The following is a 16,021-nucleotide window of genomic DNA, read 5'->3' as shown; positions in this document are numbered from 1 at the left end:
AACACAGAGGTCAAACCTCTCTAAAATCTGCTTAGTTGTCTGTCAAAGGTCAGTCAGTGTAATCCCGCTCAATTTGGATTCACGGTGTAGTGTCTGTGGTAGATCGTTGACATATTTGGTGTCTCTCCCATCAGGGCTCCAGGTCTTCTCTAGAGGGCTCTCGGCCGGTTGGACAAGTGGATAAACACATCCTGCTGCTGGTGCACGGAGTGGGAAATGCTGGTAAGAGCTGAAAAATATCAAGTGCTGATAATAATAATAATAATAATAAAAAAACCTCACAATAAAATGTTGGAGTGGAGTTCTAGTGATAAATCCAAGGTAAAAACCAGTGTTCATTTTGTCTTAATTTACATTTAGTCAGTCTTTTGACTAAAATTAAATTTGTTCATCATATTTTAGTTATCTGAATTGTTGTAGCTTTAGTCTAGTTTTATTCAACTCTCCAGTAGATTTAGTTGACTAAAACTGAACAGGTTTAGTTAACATTTGATACATTATTAAAGTGTTTCTCTAGAATTTCCAAACTCATTATACGCCTGGAGGAAACATCTATTAACCTTAAGATTTGAATTTGCAATACAAACACAGATATAACTGTTCTGATATAACACATCTTTATTATCTTTAAGGGGACCTATTATGCTTTTCCTTATTTTCAGTCATGTATGTAGTGTCTGATGTTCATAACTGTGGCCAAAGTTTCAAATAATGAGCTATAAGACCAAAAACCAAAACACCATTACTTAGATTTACATTGTGCAACTCTCAAATATTAAAAAGAAAAACTACTGGTTGTTATGTCATTGCACATTGTACCTGAATATAGAAAATGTAATAATGAAAACAAGTATCCAGTAAGTCAGGACAAGTGAAATGGAGGTGTGCTCTTTCCTACAGCTAGCACAGACAAATAAAGTGAATGTAACAGTTCTACTTCTCAGACTGTTGAAATTAAATATTCTAAAGGCGGCAATCTCATTCGTGCGTAAAAACATGAATGGAGAACAATGACATGGTGTCATGTAATGACATGGTTATTTATAACATGAGTAAAAAATCAAACAGCATATGAAAATACTCTTGGTTGTAGGAAGAACTGTCAATAATTCACTATTTACTATGAATTAATACAACTGGGTGTTTCCATTATAAAAACCCAGAAATAATGCAGGTGGAATCGTCCTTTAAGTTTAGTGCTAATTTTCACTATAGCATGCTAACATGCTAAACTAAAATGGTGAACATTATTATACTAACAGCATCAGCAGGTTGTCAATATGAACATGCTACCTTGCTAAGTATTAAGCACCCTTTGGACCTCAACTTCTATCCATTTTAAAATGACTTTTTCTTTACAAGCACAGCTGCTAGCATTGCTGTAGGCTGTTAGCATTGTTTATAAGTTCGCTGTGGAGAAAATGGGGTGTCGTATAGATCAAATGCGGCGGTATAAAAATGATTTATATATATTGAACGTGACTCTGCATGCGATTAATTCAAAAGTTGACATTTCACAGTGGTATTTACATGGTCGCCCTCTATCTGTGGATAATTTGTGAACAAATTTGCTCAGTCCGAAGGGAGAAAGCAGAGGGAGGCAGATCATGCATGAATGACAAAGCAGCTCTCAATAACTCCCTAAATGCCTTCGGCTAATCGGGTTGCTCGTGGTGTTATGGGATGAGGCATTTTGGAGCTGGATGGCAGTCAACACAAATTTAGGCCTGAAGCAGCTCTGTGCGCTCCTTGGTGGAATGAGCTGGTGACTGATGTTACTCCACCGTACTGACAGCATGGTGACGAGGGGGTGGAAAACAGCCAGAGTTGGAGACAGTTTTGCTAACTTCCCCCGCTGCACCTTTGCTCTCAGTGAGTGTGGCTCGATCCAGTGACAGAGCAGACACTTGTCACCTACTTTTCCAGACATGTTTTGTGGGGGAAAAAAGTGTCCTGTGAAGTTGGGAAGCGAGAACCAAATTCAATTCAAATTACATGCACAGTATTTCATACATCATTTCACTTACAGGCCCAGATGTTTTTAATAAAACAGATAAATGTGAAGTAACTCAGCACATGTCATCTCTTTAGTCCTTTTGGGACAAGAAAATCAGTGTGGGAAGTGAGCACCAGCCAAGTGCTGTTAAAATATGAAAGTGGCTGCTAGATTTCAGACAGAAAGTAATGATATACTTTTGAGTGGCTGGTGAATTTGAACATTTATCTGTCTGTGGCTGGTAGATGTCCACATTTTAAAAAATTTAACATCCACCCTGAAAAACCCTACTAGGATGTGTACACTGTATTTTGTTCAGACATTTGTCTGTGCTTGTTGGGTGCTCGTTCTATCCTCACTGTCAGCCTCATGGTTTTTGCTTCACTGAGCTGAAACTAGTGAAATTTGCTTATTAATCTCATACAGATTAGTTTAAAGATGGGCTGTTCAGTGTTGCTGGTCCAAACTGCACTTCAATCCAGATCGGACTGTGTCACATATTACTATAACCCCTAACCTGTATGTGGCACCAGGCCCATTGGTAACTACTGAAGAAGTATATATATATATATATATATATATATATTCATTGCTATTGTTCCAGACCCAAAAATAACACAACATTTACGTGCTTTTTTTTCTATCTTTTATTGTTATTGTTATTTTTGATATTTGAGCCTGGTCCTTGAGTGCACCTGTTTTGTACAATGACAGTAAAGAATCTTATCTTAAGGACCTCAGATATAAAGATGAGCTGCAGCAGGCTGCTGTACCTCCTGTGGAAGTCTTGATGGCACTGTTGTACTGGGAGTATTTCACTATCTTGCACAGACTGGAATTACATCAGCGTTTTCTCAGAAACACAACTCATTAAAATCCTTCTTCTGCTCCCCCCACTCACTGTACTTTGAACTCACCATCTTTATTTTGCTCCATCGTTGGATGGCTGTTAAACCCCTCCTCGACGTGTGTGTGTGTGTTTGTGTGTGTGTTTTTTTGTTAAGCACCAAGACAACATAAAGGTCTCTTATATTAGAAGTTAGATGAATACACAGTTCTTAATATTTTATCCATATGAAGTGTTAATGAATCATATACAAACAATTATCAAATTATTTCAATTATATCGAATGTGCTTTTTACAAGATCTGTAGTGTCTATATAGTAACCTGAACCAGGCATGAAATGCAAAAAGCCTTCATTGTGTATGCCTTTGCTGTTGCCATGGAAGGTGGTAGATGAATATATAACTGCAGTTTGTTTGAGCTCACCATCAACAAATGGTGGTTTGCATGTTTTTGTGTTAAAAATACAAACAGAAAAGTCAAGCCTGAAAATGTCGAAGTTCACACAAGCACAATAACCCTCAGCACGCTTTAAACAAACAAGTCCGGCCTCTCTAAATGGAAAAGTGGTTATATCTCTTCCACTCGCTGGCCTGAGTGAAAGCCTGCCGCCTGCTAGCCTCAGTTTGTGCCTTGCATGTATAAGTATTAGTATTAGTATTACATTCCAGTCACAAAGCAAGCATCCATTTCTCTAATAGATAAATACTCTGCAACGGTTGCATAACAATGCTGCTATTATGAACACATTTCCAGAATCTTCAAAGACTCTTCTAATCATCTGGATGCAAGAATGTTCAGTCCAGTGCACGATTAAAAAAAAAAAATTAACCCTTCCCCCAAGTCCACGCTGTTCCATTATCTGAACAAAGATGGTTGGAAAATCTTGTAAACATTACCGGCTTTTAGCAAACATCGAGAGTATTTCCATTAGAAACTGTGTGTCAGAAGCTGTTAGACTTCATTTGAAGTGTACAGACGGCTTTAATCATTAAAACTCAGTCACATTGGGATGCACTAGCTGGAATGTTTGTGTATGTGCAGCATGAAGGTGAAACACATGTTGTGTCACTTTGTGTCCAGGTCCAGAGATCACGGACGAATTGGTCAAGGTGCTGCGCAAGCGTCTGGATGAGACCACCTTGGACATCATCACTGTCATGCTTGTCAGGAACTGTAAGCTGACACCAGCTGATGTGGAGGTAAATTGCTCTTTCCATTTCACTGTAAGGTTTTGTGCGACAGTTGGCACAAAAAGTAGCGTAAAGTCACAGAATGTAGTCAGTGTTTCTGGTTCTGTAGGTCTGTGTAATTCATTGAATAAGATGCTGACACTGGTAGAATTGTGGGTTTCATTCCAACTTGGGCTATTTGGGAAACACTTGTAGGCACTAATGGTACTGAAAATTGCTTTGGATAAAAGTCCTCACCAAATGTTGTCTGGTCAGTTCATCCAGCCATCAGGCACTCAAGCCACTGAGGTGATGAACTTCAGCCTTCCCCGCTACTGTTTTCCCTGGCTGCCTGCTGTGGCTCACTACCTCAGGCAGAACCTCCTCATCTTCCTGCATGTGCCCAAGTACACTGACAGTAACACAGCACACCACTTCAAGGTATGATCCAAACCAACTTCTGCATAACACAATGTGTAGAGTGTAATGTGTACATGGTATGATAAAGTATTTCACTTTCTTCATGAGTAGTCTACCTGGAAAAGAAAAAAGAAAAACTATTCAGGATTCTAACTTTTCTTTGAGGTACAAAGATCTGTATTCCTTGTTTGTTTTTACAACTTTAATCTTAATTAATTAGATTCAACCATCATATCTACCACTTTGTGTTACCCATATTAATTACTGAGGTCTGGTACCATGGCGACGTTACTACAGTTACAACAGGGCAAAAAACATTGGGTCAGATAATTGGACCAGTTCTAAACAAACCAACTGTCTACCTAGATTATATAAACCATTTAATTTGGATTTAAAACTGAAAGTGTGTGCAGCCAAAATGTCATCCTTAACCAATTATTACATATTACACAGGCCACTACAGTAAGTGCAGCAGATTAAAGCTGAAACAGGACGTGAGTCTGTAAACTGTGACCAGTTCAGGTCATAATTTTACTTCTTCCCAAAATATGTTTGACCAACCTGAGGATTTGTTAACAACTGTCTGATCATCTGACAGCTCATGTTTATGGCTGGTCTGACTTATATTTAGTGATGATTCTGGGTCACAGCAATGAACTTTGGTAGTACAGTGTTATAATAGGGCTAAAACTAAAAACATCAGACCAAAATATATCTTTAAAGCTATTCATTTGCAGAATTGTAATATTTTAGGGTAAGGATAAGGAATAAAGCTAACCATAACAGCAACAGGTGACAGAAATAATGTAAAGAAAATCTATACTGGAGTGCTCAGGTAGCATACTGGTTAAGACACATATGATATAATTGCGACGTCCAGGGTTTGACCTGGTTCCTGTCTTGCTACACTTCAAACTGTCAAAGCCAAATGTTAAAAAAAAAAGCTTAAAAAGAAAAGCATATCATCATAATTTGTTCCCTGTAGTTTCAGTACTTTCAGCTAATATTTCACAGTGGTCACTCGCAGTATTGCTGCGAAAAATCTCCCTGTGGCCCATTCAATATTTTCCCCATAGACCACCATTGTAAAAGAGACGTCTGTAAAACTGCTAACAGGACTCCTCGAACTGCAAAAGAGGTCATTTATTATAGATTTTTGATCCTTGGAGGTTTTATAATTGTGAAACGTTCCTTGAGCTGAGAAAAGAGATTTAAATATCTGTGACATCATCATACTGTAAAGACTGTGGGCCTAGCGGGAACTCGTAGGCAGGGCCAGCGGGGGAAACATTACTGCTCATTTGTCCAGATTTACTTCTCTTCTGCACTATTCACAGCTCATTCATTTTGGTGTTTTAATTGCTGTGTGACTAAAGGGAACTGTTGGAATTTTTGGGTAGTTAGCTCTTCGCTACCACTTTCCTTTTTGTGTGCTTTAACTATGGAACACCGGGTACCATTTTGTAAATTTCAAAGTAAAGAATTATTTCAAATACGTCTGTAGCTCATTTGTCAAGTTCAACCACCATCTAATATACACATATCTATATCACAGGAGGATTTGTGATGGCTCAAACTGCTGCTGCTTACTCACTGTGTTAGCAACAGTAAAAATGTCTGGCTAATTAAAACCTAAAGTAAACAACCAGTCTGACTTTTCCAAGTCTTCCAACTACTTTGAATGATTTGTTGACTCGTAAAAATAACTCATCACCGCTCGAAAACCAAAAATGCCACCGTGCACTGATAGATGACAGTTTGACATATGCAAGTGCACCACAAACAGCTCTGTTTAAAGTGATCGGGATTAAAAATGAATAAATCCTAGATACAAGAGGCTCCTGGCACCGCACAACTGTGGCAGAAACTAAAATCATTTTGACAAGTATCATTGTGATGTATGAAATAAATGCTGACTTGCGTGGTTTGAGCTTCCAGACACTGATTTGCTCTCCTGTTCTGTCTGCAGCACTACTTTCATTTGAGCAGTGACTTGGCTGACGGTGATATCTATCTCTACAATAAACCTGGAGGCCAGGGGACGGGAGGCAAAGGTAATCAAATTCACATAGCCCAGCAAGAGCCTCAGTCTAGCTGCAGGAATTCAAATGCAGAACCTGTGATTTAAAAAAAGAATAAAGTATCTATGTGCAAAAAAACTTCATCATCTCCATGTTATGAGGGGAGGAAAATGGAGCAAGATTCAAGAGTTTGAAAAACTCAAACCATGTTTTTATGTTGTAACCTGCATGCATTCTCTGTCTTAACTTTTCTCTATTTTTTGACAAGTCGTTCTTGTTTACTATGAGCTTGTAATTAATTGGAAACATTGTTGTAACCTCAGGATTTGGCTCAGTTGTAGAGTTTTTTTCTTTGGCTCCTCTCTCCTATTGTTAAGCCTCTGATTTGGAGGCAGAATGATATCACAGGATATGCTGACAGTCCCTTCTCTAATTTATAACTCTCACATAAAATTCAGAGCACATTTCCCTCTGCCTGTCTGGCATAACAGAAACTACTCCACAGTCTTCTCTTCATCCCTGTTCACAAAGAGCTAATTTCTTTGATGAGCATCAGCACAATTACTATCCCGAGGTGACTTTCTTTTTCTCCCTTTCGTTTTGCACCTGGAACGGTGCACCAAACCTCATGCTTACGCTTGCAACCACAGTCCCACTCAGTGTTATTTTCAGGCTTTTGCATTTAAATTGCCAACCTAATTTGTTCTCTTACCGGAGATGACCTGCCTGTTGAGAGAAAGCATCTCGGCTGTCTTGTTGATTATGTGTGGTTAGTTGGAAAAAACACATGTGCCGTTTAGCTTTGCAGAGACCCTGCAGGCTGCTGCCCAGTTGTACAATCACTCAGTACTCGCAGTATGTAACCACTCAGAAATCAGTTTACTCAGTGTTAATATTTCCTTGGCTTTCATGCAAATCCCATTAAAATGTAGTTCAGTTATTCTCTCTGTGTGGTCACATCCCCTTTCCATGCATCTCCCTGAAAGACTTACTTGATCAATTCCATTTCAGATGACAATATTTTCTCATTTATCAATATGCTGATGTCATCTACTGGCATTTGCAGTCTGTTGGAGGGGAGTGCTGGAATAAGCTGAGTGACTGAAAGGGCACCTGGTTCAGTGTGAAAATGTGGCTGTGGAAAGCAAATTATTAACTCTGCCATCCTTCAACAGTTCCCATCAAAGGGCAACTAATTATGGATGTAAATGATGAGTTTACTGAATTAAAACCCTCAGTTATAATTGCTCAGATTTTTGTTATAAATGACCTCGTATTGCCATTTTAAGTTAACATTTGGCTCACTCTGACAGCAGCCAGTTACATCATGCAAGAAAGAGGTGAAGCTTCAGACCACCTACATTGGAACTTAATAAAATAGAAGAGAATAGATTAGATTGGGTTGTACAGTGCTTCACAAAAGAATAGACTCAAAGACAGCAGGTATTGAAAGAATAAAACACACAGAAGCAGGACAGGGCAAAGAAATATCTCTAAAATGCCTGTGAGAATAGGTAGGACTTTAGAGGAGATATAAAACAATATCAGAGTTTGCTGACCTGACCCCTACAGGGAGACGGTTCAATAGTTTGGGGGCCACAACAGCAAAAGCTTGGTCACCACAGGTCCTGAATTTTTAGCGGGGCACAACCAGAAACCCATGTTCTGATGACCTGAGAGGCTTGGTGGATCTGTATGGGGTCAGTAATTTACTGATGTATAGTGGTACCAAGTTGTATAGGGCCTTAAACGTAATATGTATGATTTTGAATTCAATCCTAAATTTGAAAGGGAGCCAGTGCATCAAGGCCAGAACTAGTGTGATAAAAGAACACTTTGATTCCATGTAGGTGGTCATGTCAACTGTAAACTTGCTACTACATCTTGGCTTGAGACAAAACCATGGATGATCTGTTCTACCTTACCTAATGTTAGGAATGACCAGCATTCTTAACTGAGAAATGACTTGACTGAGTTTCTCAAAAGCAGTTACACCTTCCCTCATCCTCTCCTACCAATTATGTAGGAGAATGTGCGGTGGCTGCAAAACTCATGAAAAACGAGACTCTTTCTAGGTCCAGTGTTTAGTTTGTCCGTTGTGGGCTACTATAGAAACATGGCAACTCCGTGGAAGAGGACCAACTTCCTCTGTAGGCTCATTCCAAGGTAACGAAAACACCATCATTATTACAGTTCTTATTTTACAGGTGATTATACACTACTTAGTTAGAACATACTTATGAATATAACATTCTAATTCTGGCAAGTCTGTTCCACTAGATGACACTAAATTCTACACACTGCACCTTTAAGATAAGGGGTGTTGGTCTTCTCTTGAGACTTAACTTTGCAGTTGTTGGACTTGACTCAGGAAGTTATTTAAATACATATTTGAATGTTAGGTTTAGGGTGTTTTACTGCAGTGGAATTGAAATAACAACTGAAAATACAGTTCTGTTTCCTCCTAGGATCTCTTCGCAGAGTCCCACCTTTTAGTCTGTCAAATTGTAAACACTGTGGCTGATATTAGTTCCTTGTATCGTTCCTTGCTCCTGTATTCATTTGACTTGCTGTCTAACCACTTCTTAATTGCCGTGTGGGGAAGCTCTGACTCCGTCTCATTAATTTTAGCAGCTTTGAAACAAGGTGCTTAAGTTATATGGTGTTACCTGATCCCTAACCAGTGTGTGAAATAACTTTCAGTGGCAGACAGCTGAGGCGGTGTTGTAGCAAAAACCCAGACTCTCACCTGTGTTTCCTGTCAGCAAATTAATGAAGTGTTTTCTAATGGCTCATTGCTGCTCGTGTGCATGTTTTTACTGAATCCCAACAGACATGCTTGTGGGTACATTTAAACTGGTGAGAATGATTCTTTTATTGCAGACCCTGACAGTGGTAGGATAGCAGGCATTTATTACGATGACCATGTGTTTGCATGTGATTGAAATCCTGTTGGTAGCACAAATTAGCATGGATGAAAAGCCCCAATATGCACAGTATGAATTAATAGTTTTTATGAGAAGCAGAATTGGGTGATGGCTTGCCTTGCTTGTGTAGTGGTCTTCACTTACTGCAGCACACTGTATGTCAAAGTCAAGTTACTTTTACATTTAGTGCTCAAGAAGAAATGAACATCTTTGAAAACAGAAATGTTCTTTCCCCTTTAATCCTGTGAGCGATGTTTAAATGACAGCTGGTGTATGTTTGGTAGCTCATTCAGAAAGTTGAGCTCTTACACATGACACAGTGAGTCCTGTAGCTAATGTTGCTATGAGGGTTGCTAAGAGTCTGTGTACGAAAATCCTTAAACTGCAAAAACACTCAAGCAGTAAATGTTGTTCAACTGAAACAAGCTGAAAATTCATTTTGTGTCACTAATCACAAACTTGGTGATTTCCTCTCATCCCTCTGCCCCAGCTCATCAAAGAAACACTGTCCATTGGCACGGCATAAAAAGTAATCCTTTACACATAGAATTTGAATATTGTTGACCTTTTACCATCAGAATATCAATAAGATACTATACTAACAAGTAGGGGTGTGACGATACACTCAGCTCACGAGACGAGGCGAGATACGATATTGGGTTCACGAGATCGAGACGAGAACTTTATTTTTAAGAAAACTTCAATGAGGAAATACATGACTGTTCTTTTATTTGAAATTCATAAAATAGAAATTGAATTGAAATGTTTTAACTAATCATCTTGTAATGAATCACTTTTTTCTACTTTCTAAATATATAATTATTAATTAAAAAATAGAATATATAAATATAAATTAAATAAAGTTTCCTCGTTACCCCTAGTAACTAGTAATCTAGAAACTCTGCCAGGATACCCTGTAATAGAGAACAGTCGATCACATGTCATTGGCTTAAATGCTTGGTGATCTCAGAGTAACTGTTTTGGATTTTTGTTCATAAAATGAATTGATGGTTCATCATCATATCGATGCTTCAAGTTTATCCATTTACTCTCTACCTGGCTTTTGGGACATTTAGAGGTTCATCTGCATGTCTTTGTAAATCACATGGCATATACCAGCACAAACACTACCAGTCCTCATTCAGGAATGACTTGTGAAGGTTTGAACCTATGACTCCTTACTATGAAATGCCACCACTGCTTAGATGGTGGTGTTAAATTGGATTGGGAGTGAGTAAATGCTACTAGTGCATTCCTAATGCTGTTCTCTGGGTGTCTTTAATGTTGGCCCAGGTACCATGTCGGAGCTGGTTCAGCAACTCTTCCCACCTTCTCAGTTTAAAGGTACCGCCACATGTAACATCTGCTGTCTCCTTTACAACGTGTCACAACCATCGTGTTGACTGAAGCCCATGCTGCTGCTGGCCCTGTGTGTTCTGCTGTTGGCCTTTTTTTTTTTATCTTCATGGCATTTTTTTGCTGTGCCGCATCTCCTTCAGTTCAGGCTTCCCACAGCACACAGTTATCTTTGAGTTGCTTTTAGATTTTGCACAGACCTTCAAGTTGCATGAAGTGTGTTGTTACTGGTGTTCGAGGCAGTGATTTTGTACCACTGAGCTTACTGTAGACTTGTCTTCAACTAGTTTTTGTTGCACTGAACCCTGCTACAAAATGTATCCCATTGGACTATAAGGCCTTTTTAATACAGACCACTATAATCACTATAATTAAAACCCTAATGCAGGATTAAATATGTTACCCTCTGGTGTAATGGCCTAAAGAACCTAAGTGATTGCCTCTTCATGTAGATTATTTCTGTTATCGGTGTAGGGCAGCAGTTTATGAGTTCTAAAATGTAGGGTTTTTTAGGGGGTGTATATGGGGGCGATTCTCTTTTAATTCATCACCGTATATGAAAATGTCACCATGTGTTCATACACTGTATAGGAATGGACCAGTGTTAATTCAAAGTGATAGAGCGACTGTCTCAGTGTTGGACCACACCAGCCTTGAGTCACATATTGAGTTCCATCACTTTCAATCTGCCCATTAAGGCTGTGTTGTAGCAATAATCAGCCTCATTTCCCAGGTTGACATGGTCAACCATCATAAGTGACCGGTTATTAAGGCAGCATGTGATGGATAGAGCATGAAAACACAATACATAATATTTAATGTTCGTTTTGATCGATTTGATTCAGATTCACTTTGATATAACTCAGATCCAGCTATCGAATAGAGTTGTGGCACCAACAGGTTCCTTCAGAGAGCATTGTGTTGCATTCTTCATCATTTGTACAAAAGTAAAATGGGAGCTTCCACTGTAAGGAATCATCCAGATCAGTGGGTTTGCTAATTTAAATTTACAATGAGTGGTCCAATTGGCTTGACAGGCAATTTAATTAGAATGCTGTTTCTTGCTCAGTTGTCCAGTCATCACCCTTTGCTTGTTTAGTTCCACTAGTCTTACACATAGCTACTAATCCAAAGAATTTCAATATCAATCTCTGACCTAACATACCTTTACGTCCTGTGATCCTACCATTGAACAAGCAAAGAGTTGATACTCAGTTGTCCAGCCACCATTACTGTTGTGCCACTCTCTAGTGTGATCACACACTAAGACTACTACAACATGATTGGTTCTGTGGGACCAATTGAAGCATATTCTGATCTCATCTGAGCTTTTTATTTTGAAAAATGCCGATGTGCTGGTAATGATTCTGCATCTTCCAGTAGCTGACTTTCCTAGTCCTTAACTGCATTTTCTGAGAAATCTTGAATGCAATATTACAGTAATTTGAAATGTTAATAAATGTGTGTGCAGTCTTGATTTGTATGGAATTATGTGCTACTAATTGTTCATTTTGAGCTCTGGGAAGTTTTCATTTCAATTACTTTAGGTTTTTTTTTTTAAAGATTATTTTATTGACCAGAGTTGCAGGGCAGCCTTCTTTTCATAGTGAATGGATAAATAATGTGGTCATTTCTGTGTTGATTAAGTTAGTATCCCTGTTATGTTTGAAATGGCAAAACTGATTTCTATGTCTCCTGCTTGTTTGGTCAGACACCCAGCTCACTCCATGCATGGTTCTGCTTATTCATTGTGTGCAATAATAATTGGTACCATGTCAAAGCTAACGCATCCAGCAGTACTGTCTCACACAAGTCACACATACATTAGCAGTTACGCTTGTGCAGAGCACTGCTTAATGTGATTAGAAACTGAAGCGTAAAAGATGGATATCAAGACTCCACAATTAACCATATCATTATGTTCTATGTCAGAAAATGTAAAAAGAGACACCATAGTAAAGTATTCTATTTATTAGGTATACAAATGGATATTTACCTCAAGGCTATATGAAAATTGGTCCACTGTCAATGATTTTTGTGTAATTGCCAAGGAAGGACAGTCATCTGAAATTGAAAATCTAATGAGCTCATTTCAGTTTTTGTAATGCTCCGTACAAGTTTGTCATTTTAACACATATCCCTGCTCTTTCAGGTATCGCCTGCATCGCCCTCTCATTCGTGGATGCCAGCGGTCGGCCCCTTCCGGTCCCAGCCCAGGATTACACCACACTGCCGAGATCAGAGAGCTGCGCCGTCGCCCTTCATCCGGACCATTTTGATGAGCTGACCACTGTAGTTAAAGTGGACTCCATCAATGCCAGTTCAAGTACAGGTAAACACAACACCAGCTTGTGATATGGCTGATGCTGGTTAAATAGAGGGTTAGGGTTTAGATAAGATGGAGAGAGTCACACATATGAAGTGACAAAACAAAGGTAAGGAAAATCTAATGTACACTTAATCCAAAGGCCAGGTTGGTAAATGTGAACATACTCAGTTTACTGATGACATAAGGGTTGTGAATTAATGGGGCTTTGAAGCAATAATGCCCTTGATAGTCAGAAAATGCAAGAGAAAGCAAAAATGAAGGGCAATAATTAAGAGTAGCCTTTTTCAATGTGTGTGGATTTGTTTTCATTGACTTGTCACATTTTCACATATGAATAGGATTACCATCCTTAATGATAAAGCAACATACTGTAAGGTAAACTTTACTGAACCCAGGGAACTATACAAAGCATAAGAATAGCTTAATGTAAAAAATACAGGATTGTATTTGAATATGAGTTAAATGGGCTGATGCTGATACTGATATTAGGGGGAAAATGTACACCGATATATCCACCACTACTCCTACAGAATATGTACATTGTAGGAGTATTAGTACGTTATTATTTAATTGTCTCATTATTAGAGAACCGCCTCCTTTTTGGTTAGGATTTGATATTGCCAGGAGGAAGCACCAAGCCTAGCTAAATGCCTGAAAGGTACATGATATACACAGAATAACATACAAAGGCGTAATAAGGCCTATAGATGATTCATATATGTTGTATAAAATGACAGGCAGTAAACTTCACTTGGAATTTAATCTTCATAAATGGAAAATAAAATAGAAAAACATCTGTAGGTGTGTTTGTGTGTATATATATATTAAACTTGAATTAAGAAAAATGATCAAATTTAAATAAAATGCTGCCTAACTGCCATAACTTGAAAAGAAAGGAACATATTGGGCAATATATACACTGATATATCTGTGTAACCCTGACCAGACCACAAGAATGATCCAGTCACAATTCTCCTGTTCCAGATAAGAAATGCAGATACTGATCATATGTAGCCAGATAAAAATGGAGTCTTGTAGTCTCCCAGCTCAAGATGAGATTACAACCAGGTGTTATTTTTTCAGACTTGACAAGGCTTCTCCTGATGCTCACATGACACTATACGACTGCTGTCAGTCTGCAGTACTCTCCATGACTAGTAAACTACATTTAATGTGCAAGAAATCAGTTCTCCTTTCAAGTTGACTGGCAAACTAATTTTGTTACAGAAAATGAGCAGGACAGTGTGGATTGGTTGTGCAGTGTTGCCTATCTGTCATTTTCAGATTACACACTGTCCCTTACCCTCCCGGGAAACATATCAACATTGGATTTGATTGTGTGACAAGGTTACAGCTAGTCCCAGGAGTCATTTTCTTGTATAAACTGCACAAATTAAAAAGGGATTCATTACACTCATAAACCTCAAGCTATGTCATGAGTAACAGTCCGGCTATTAAATTTAAACTCTAAATAATAAATGCCCCTAAAATTGAGCAAGTAAATCTTGCTAATGAATACAACTTTGTAACATAAAGAGATTTGTGTTCCTGGGGGATGAATTTGTCAATGTGACACTGCACCACAGTGCAATAAATCAAACGTAATTAGTTTTAAAGGTTTATTAATATAATTATGTTTTTAAATTGTTAGTCTTACTCTGCTGTTCTTGGGGGAAAAAACACAAAAAAAAACTCCAGCTGTTTGGTTTCGGGTCTTCAAAATAGATCCATCCTCAAATGGTGGTGTTAGTCCATAATGAATTAAAACTTAACTGTCATAATGCATCCTCCCATCTGTGCTGTTTTTAATTGTTTAAAGACATGCTAATGAAAGGTTAATGAAAGACATGTTAATGAAAGGTTAGCCAACATATTAAAAATGGACATGGTGTGGAATCTTGATGAAAAAAATAGTAGTTGTAGTAGTTGCCAGTAAGATCAAAACAAAACAGTATCCAGTTTACTTTCTGATGATATGAAGTGTGTGCTGTACTGTGTTTTAATCAGCATATGCTCAGAATAATTGCCATCATTCTCAAAGAAAATGACACCATGTTGGAAATGATTATTAGCTTCTATTTGTAAGTCAGTGGTATTAGTGCTGCTGACCCAATATTAAGACTTTCCAATAAACTCTGTTGCCTCCTCGTGCAAATTGAATCCTGTTAGTTGCCTCTCTGCCCTCAGAATACCAACCCTAACCCTTTGTACTTATTTGTCTTTATCTATTGTACATTCTATTTCAACATGACAGTAATCCTCTTAAACTGTCATGATGTTGGATACTAAACAATGTCAAAGTTCCAAACCTTGAGGTGAATGTATGTAGAAATGCTGCCTGCGAGTCAAAAGTCGGGCTTCGTTTGTGACAGCTTTTTTTTAACCTTTCTAACAAGGCGCCATCGGCTCGTCATGCACGTCCATATATGGCCATCCATTCCATAGCCTGGGTTGCTAAGGTTTTTCCATGTGTTGTTTTATTGTCCACTCGCATATTTCGGATCAGATTCCGGCTTGTACAGATGTATTTGAGAAGTTGATATTTCAAGTAAAGCACAAGAAAAAGTAGTGAAAGTACTCATGAATGAATGTTGATGTTACCCTTTCTCAATGAAGACACAAGCCTGATGATAGTGGGTGTTAGTGGGCTTTAATAGCACTGTATTGACACATAATAAACCTTGGATATGCTTGTCTTCTAACAGAGCCACAGCTGTATGTGCGGTTTGACATCTGGGAACAAGGCAACGTCAGCCCCTTACAACTGAGTGATAATCTGCAGGGGGCCCTCCGCCATGCGCTCTGTGACGTCGTCATGGAGCTTAGAGTGTTACCCAATCCCCTTTGTCTAGGAGTACCCCACACAACCAAATCTCAGAAAGAAGAAGCTAAAGGTGAGGCTTTCAACAAATGGTTATCTGTTTATCATTCCTCTATGCTCTGTGTACTGTTTAC

At 38.5% G+C, this 16,021-nt stretch overlaps 1 protein-coding gene across 1 annotated transcript in view; it reads left to right on the top strand.

The window, feature by feature from the left end:
* The window catches only part of szt2 (SZT2 subunit of KICSTOR complex), a 106,680-nt gene that overhangs the window by 42,640 nt on the left and 48,019 nt on the right, over positions 1 to 16,021 (top strand). Inside the window, exons 47-52 of the mRNA XM_062423812.1 lie at positions 135 to 222; positions 3,925 to 4,043; positions 4,290 to 4,454; positions 6,403 to 6,487; positions 12,890 to 13,069; positions 15,772 to 15,960. Coding sequence (XP_062279796.1) covers positions 135 to 222; positions 3,925 to 4,043; positions 4,290 to 4,454; positions 6,403 to 6,487; positions 12,890 to 13,069; positions 15,772 to 15,960 — 826 coding nt within the window. The remainder of the gene's footprint in view (positions 1 to 134; positions 223 to 3,924; positions 4,044 to 4,289; positions 4,455 to 6,402; positions 6,488 to 12,889; positions 13,070 to 15,771; positions 15,961 to 16,021) is intronic.

This window comes from Scomber scombrus, chromosome 8 (assembly GCF_963691925.1).
Source record: "Scomber scombrus chromosome 8, fScoSco1.1, whole genome shotgun sequence".
NCBI classification, from domain to species: Eukaryota; Metazoa; Chordata; class Actinopteri; order Scombriformes; family Scombridae; genus Scomber; species Scomber scombrus.
Note: the sequence above shows the minus strand (reverse complement) of the source record. Positions and strands in the feature narration are given on the sequence as shown.